Below are 6,855 nucleotides of genomic sequence, written 5' to 3' on the forward strand. Positions count from 1 at the left end.
AGGTAACACATAGGCCGAATTCACAAAGTCATTCAGAACGATGGGTAAGAGCGAGGAATGTAGCTGTGATGTGCGGCAAAAGGTTGTTGAGCTTCACACAATGGGGCGTGTCTATAAGAAAATAGCACAAGCGTTGAAAACGCCCGTTTCACCATCAGGGCAATAATGAAGAAGTTCCAGTCCACTGGAGATGTTATGAATCGACCTGGAATTGGACGTGTGTCTGTATCGTCTCAACGCACTGTGAAGAGGACGGTTCGAGTGGATAAAACATCTCCAAGGATCACAGCTGGAGAACTGCAGGAGTTAGTCGTGTCTTGGGGTCAGAAAGTCTCCAAAACTACAATCTGAAGTCACCGACATCACCACAAGCTGTTTGGAAGGGTTTCAGGAAAAAAGCCTCTACTCTCATCCAAAAACAAACTCGTCTTCAGTGTGCCGACACTACTGGAACTTCAACTGGGATCGGGGTCTATGGTCCTGAAACCAAAATAGAGCTTTTTGGTAATAAACACAGAGGAGGTTTTGGAGCACACAGAGAGGTAGCCGTATGGAAAAGTCCCTCATGTCCACGGTTAAATATGGAGGTGGATCTTTAATGTTTTGGGCTGTTTTTCTGCCAGAGGACCTGGACATTTTGTTAGGATACATGGCATCATGGACTCCATCAAATATCAACAGATATTAAATGAAAACCTGCCTGCCTCTGACAGAAAGATTCAAATGGGCCGTGGTTGGATCTTCCAGCAGGACGATGATCCAAAACATCATCAACATCAACACAAAAATGGTTGTCCATCCCAGTCCCCTGACCCGAACCCCATAGAAAACCTGTGGGGTGAACTGAAGAGGAGAGTCCACCAGCGTGGACCTTGAAATGTGAAGGATCTGGAGAGATTCTGTACGGAGGAACGCTCTCAGATCCCTCGCCATGTATTCTCCAACCTCATCAGCGTTATAGAGAAGACTCAGAGCTGTTATCTCAGCAAAGGGAGGTAGCACAGATTATTAACAAAGGGTGCCAATAATTTTTGCACACCTATATTTAATTTATTTTTTTTGATGAACCAACCTGTGTTGTGTTTGCGATTGTTTGATATCCATGAGAGCAGAGTATTTTTATGAATTTATTTTTTTTAACAAAAGATCAAAAGGTTCAACAATAAAGACGATTTTTCACAGCCTTCTTTGCTCATATTTACGAAGGGTGCCGATATTAGTGGCGGACGCTGTAAATGCTGCGTGATACCTAACATGTCCGAGAATTCCACGAGAAATACTGAAATAAATGTATTTCTTGTTGTTGTTTAAATCCAGTTGAAGTTTTCTGCCAAACTTTTTTTCTGAAAAATAAAATCTCCTTCCCACCGTCTCAGAGCCTCAGAGCTCAGCTTTAGAACGTGCGCTCCAAACTTGTGCTGCTGTGTTACTCTCCGTCTCCTTGACACGAGGTTGATATCAGACTAACTGCAACGAGGACTGTTTAGGAGACTGGAGCCTCTGAGAGAATCTCCTTTATCTCTTTACATCAAACTTCACCATATCAAGACTTATTTTCAATCCGTTTATTATCAGTGGAGTGTCTGCTGTACACGTCCCCGTGAATGAGCTGTTACTATAGAAACGATAATGTATAGGAAAGAGTGCATTAATATCCATATAAACCTGTGATGTGCAGCTGCACTACTGTCCGAGCTCCTGTTATAGAAAATTAATCAACACCTCCTGACCAATCACGGTCCAGAATTCAACGGCACCGCGGGGTGAGATAAATTAACCATGAAAGACGCTCGGAGTCTTCAAAACTCTCCTCGATGAGATCTGTTCTGAGAGGACACTGTTCGAGATTTTCCCTCGGAGAAACACACACACTCACTCAGAGCAAAGTTTAAAACCCCAAACTGGAGAAACTGGACCTGGAAGACCTCACATCCGCGCACAAGAAGCACAAGTGTGCTGTTTCTCAGCTCAAGCGCACCTGAGGGCATTCTGTAGAAGTTTTGTTAAGAGTGAGGAAAAACCAGCAAACTGTAGCAAAGTTGTTCCCTGAGAGTCTTCAGAAAGCTAAAGTGCTAATCTCGCTCAGAGTAAGGCGCGTGCATGGCGACAGGACGGTGTTTGAATGATCAGCATCATTCAGCACTGAGGCAGCTGCACTGAGGCAATCAGCTATGCAGTGGCACACATGATCAAATGCATTCATCCTTATGCAACAGCCTATTGTAGTGCACTCCGCTCACAGAGCCGTCATAACGCATCATCATCTACATGCAGATTTGAAAGAAAAGAGGAAAAAAAAAACAAAAAAAACAAGAGAGAGAAAAAAAAGATCAAGTCAATTACGAACTGAATCATTTAGAATGCATGTAAGGATTTGATCCGTGCATGCAACTCTGGACACATGCGCGCGACACACGCATGACGAGCCAGTGAATCAATTAATTAAGCAAAAAAAATAAATAAATAAAAAAAAATTTTAAAAAAAGGATAATCGCGCGAGCTGTGCTCTGCTGGCAAAGGGCTCGCGAGCTAACCTGGAAAGTCGCGCGGGGTCACCGAGCCCGCCGCGCGAGCTTGACATGAAACGTCCGACCTTCCCGCTGTGATGTTTTCGCCGCGCCTCACAATTACTGTCGGCGATATGGATTTATGATGGACGCACACACACGCGCGCGCGCGCTCGCCCAAAAAAATATAATAATAATGAAACCCCTGGACGCGTCAGTGTCAGTCAGTGAGCGGTCGCGCGCTTGGTCCGTCCGTCTGTGTCGCCGCCGGCCGTCCTGCGCGAGCGCCGTTTCGTCATGTTCCCGTGCTTTTTTTTTTTTTCTCCTTCTCCCGCTGATGTTATTAAACGCGGCTGTCAGAGACAGTGGAGCCCGCCAGAGACGCCATCATCTCCGCCTCTCTCTCTCTCTCTCTTTCTCTCTCTCTCGCGACTTGTTGTGACGCAGACATAAAACACGGAGAGCGATAACGGAGTGGGAGGGAGAGCGACGGCCCCGAGTGTGTGTGTGTGTGTGTGTGTGAACACCTTCACATCTGTACATCGACCCGGTGATGCCGGAGGCGTGTCGCGGGTTTAAAGGAGAGTTCCGGTCCCCCACTGCCGCGCGCACGCCAATGTGTGTGTGTGTGTGTGTGTGCGCGCGCCCTCTCCTCTCCACTAATTAGCTAAAGTTTCGGACTGTCCTAATTGGCGCGAGCCGAAAGAAGCACGCGGGACTTGTGGGAGAAGTGTTTATACATACTGCTGAAGTGTTTATTATTATTATTATTATTATTATTATTATTATTATTATTATTATTATGCGATAGCTTTATTTTATTATTAATTCTGGATATACCCTATTTTCACATTCTAATATTTATTGTAACAGAAACAACAATCAAAGAAAAACAAGACGAAGAACAACAACAAAGAGCTATACTTTATCATTTTTTAATTTAATTCAATATGAATACATTCTGGTCATAAATATATTTAACAGTTTTGCAGATTGTATGCATAATTTAATTCTATTATTATTGTTGTTGTTAATTATATTAATCATTATAGTTGTATTTCTTTATATACTGTAGTATTATCAGATTAATATTTATATTATTATAATATGTATGTTATATTATTATTGATATTATATTTAGATTTATTCACATAAATGTGTACATTTATTTGCTTCCATTACTAGACAGCAGATTTCCGCACCTCAGTAAGAGTATAGAATATGTGTATACATTTTTTTTACTTATCGCGACACTCTATAGGCTGATGAAACCCACCAGATGTATTATGCATAGAGTGGTTAAATTTTTAAAAAATAAATAAATAAATAAACTATGATAAACCTATGATGGAAAGCTCTAAGCTGATCATAACTGAGAGCATGTAATTCAGTGATATTCATGCTGTGATATTCAAAATGGCCTCTGGGCAGCTGAAGTGTCAGTTCTCCCACAGCACACCAGAGGGCATGAACACTGCACTTCCTCAAAGGAAGGAATTTTACCTGAAATACGATCCTGGCTTCATTTCAGTGTCTTGGGGAATCCCATGTTAAGCTGCTTATTGGAGGAACTGTAGATTTCAGGAGCAGGACTTTACCCAGAAGGTACTGGGATTTTCCAACGGTCACAGATCATTTAAGTTTCAAATACTGCTAACTCTCTTCATTTAGAAAAAAAAAATAGACGTAAGAATGGCTGGTTTTGGGGGGAGGGAGGGAATGCCCCTGTGGTTGAAAAGCACTGCAAATGTGTCCTCTAGAATGCCCCTAAGGGGCATTGATAAAACGCAATATGCCCTTTAGGGTGCCCTTATTTTGGAGAAAATGTTATGAAATGCGCTGAAGGCTGCTAATCAAACGGGAAAAAATGGGATGAAATGCCCTCTAGGGTGTCCCAGGTCTGAGAAAACACCATAAAATGCCTTGTAATGTGCATTTACTTTGGAGAATACATAATGAAGTGCTCCAGTGACTGTCCTCGATGAAATGCCTTCTAAGATGTCCCTACACGCTAGACAAAATGAGGAAGTGCCCTCTAGAGTGTCCATACATGCTAGAAAACATGTTGAAGTGCCCTCTAGAGTGCCTCTAAGGTGGCATTCCAGTGGAGAATACCTGATGCAGTGCACTATAGGTACCCCTACATACAATAAAATTAGATGAAGTGCCTTCTAGGGGTTCCTATGCGCAGGAAAATGTGCCCTTTAGGGTAACTCTATAGAAGAAAAAAACATTAATGCCCTTCAGGCTCAATGTAGGAGGTGGCTTTTTAATTATTTTTTTTTGCCCCTGCCCCTGTGTCTACCCCTGATATTTGAAGAAAACCATCGACATTGTTGTTACTGCCTGTCTAGAGTGGACCGCAAAATTAATGAATAAAAACAACAAACAAACAAACAAACAAACAAACAAACAAAAGCAGAAATCTTTTTTTCATAATAAATGGCCTATACCGTTCTAAATATCGTTTTGAAGGAGCTGTATGTCGTTTTTACAGCCCTCTGCTGGCTATGAGGCGAATGGCTATTATGATGAAAATCTTAAAAAGCCCTCCTTTTCTGTACATCTGACTTGCCGTTTAAAAAATTTTTTTTTTTAAATGAGCCAGGAAAAGTGGATCCGCTTTGCATGGGGGTGGAGCCTATTTCTGGGCCAGAAAAAAAGTCAACCAAAGCCTCAAATAATGAACATAGCTTAATTAAAGATTGCAGTTTTGCAAGTCCTGGATTTCCTGAGGTGCAATTTTGGTGACTGGATGATGACAGGATGATGATAGGCCTACTTTCAGTTCTAAAAATTACAAACCGCTGCTTTAACGACCGAACGACAAGAGGGATTTAATATTAGCACTGTCACTGGATAATTATAGGTTGTTTAATGTCATGCAGTTTGAGTCTATGAAACTGTATCCTCCTGTCCACCCTTCATTATAGCCAGTGTAAAGATGTGCATTGGGGCTCGCTGTAAAACTTGTTTATAGGGATTCTGGTAACCACCGATGGGCGAGTTGTCCTATGACAGTTGATGTCAGAATGACAATAGCAGGCAGGGCCGGCAGGTTTTCATATAATGCTGGTAAACCAGCCTGTCATGAAGTCATTAAAGTGTTTTGGTCATGAGTGTGAAGTGTTTCAGCCATCAGTAAGAAAATCTTTCACCAAGCCAGGACTTTCCATGATTTATTTAAATCATTTATTTATTTATTTTTGTGCCAACATTTCCAAAAAGGAAAGGTTTTCCTTTTTTTTTTTTAAACACCAAGTGCTAATCCTTCTCAGGTGAATGAAGGTGAATCGTAATGGCCAACAGGAACATTTTCGACACAGAGGTATTAAATTAACACTCAAACTAACTTTACCAGAGCTTTAATGCAGCAAAAGTTCTGCATACAGTAAAAAGGTGGCTGATTTGCAAACGAGTCCTTCAGTTTAAACGACTCTTTAAAGTGAGTCGGAAGAATCGATTCGCCTACGCGAACGAATTGAAGGTTCCGATTCACTTAAACGAATTCGCACGAAAGAATCGATTCAGTTAAATGAGTCGTAACGCCCAGCAATGACATTCTCGGAGCAAAGAGGTGGGTTTACTGTATAATGAGCTGGGAATAGCAGGAACATATTTAGTTTGTAGTATAATTTATACACATTTTAATATTATAAAATGCATTTGATTTTGTTTTAAGTAGGATTGGTTCGAGGAAATTATGTCTCTATTGCATTCTGTTGCAGCACTTTGGCTGTGTTTAATCTGTAACCGATCTAAACACGGTACACTGCTGCCTCTGCTCTCACTTCATAAGTTTATCACACATGACAACGCAAAGACGCACACAGCATCGATGACCACGATGAAACCACACAACCTTATATTTTCGGCTAAAGCGGCGATGCGCACGTCCACGCCCGTTACATTTTGATTTTTCCTCATAGCCGCTCTCTCTTTCTCGTTCGATCCCAAGTAAATAGACGTTCGTACGAGGAAATTTGTCATCGCTTTTCCCTTCGATTTTTTTTTTTTATCACCGGTCAATTAGCGCCATAATATCGTGAAACCGTGATATTTTTTAGACTTATCATACCGGGAATATTTCAAACCGTAACATTCCTACTCGAGTGCTAGAGGAACGGAACCCTACTGAACGAATCGGTTCTTTTCGAACGGCTCTTGTAAGCGATCCTTGGGAACCGATTCGAATGTTTCGATTCGCGCCAAAGAGTCGATTCGCTTGAAGTTGAGTGAGTGAGCGTGCTGCGCCGCTGCTCATTCGCCGGGTAGTTACTAGGCGTGCAGCAGACCGGAAGTGCGCCGTCACCATAGCAGCCGGAGGGCGTGTGTGTGCGTGTGTGTG

General features: G+C 42.1%; 1 protein-coding gene across 1 annotated transcript in view; it reads right to left on the reverse strand.

Annotated features, from left to right (window-relative positions):
* Positions 1–3,232, reverse strand: part of phf1 (PHD finger protein 1) — a 16,830-nt gene extending 13,598 nt beyond the window's left edge. The window contains exon 1 of the mRNA XM_017452693.3: positions 2,535–3,232. Coding sequence (XP_017308182.1) covers positions 2,535–2,581 — 47 coding nt within the window. The 5' untranslated portion in view covers positions 2,582–3,232. The remainder of the gene's footprint in view (positions 1–2,534) is intronic.
* Positions 3,233–6,855: the final 3,623 nt, after the last annotated feature.

Source organism: Ictalurus punctatus, chromosome 23, assembly GCF_001660625.3.
Source record: "Ictalurus punctatus breed USDA103 chromosome 23, Coco_2.0, whole genome shotgun sequence".
In the NCBI taxonomy this organism is placed as follows: domain Eukaryota; kingdom Metazoa; phylum Chordata; class Actinopteri; order Siluriformes; family Ictaluridae; genus Ictalurus; species Ictalurus punctatus.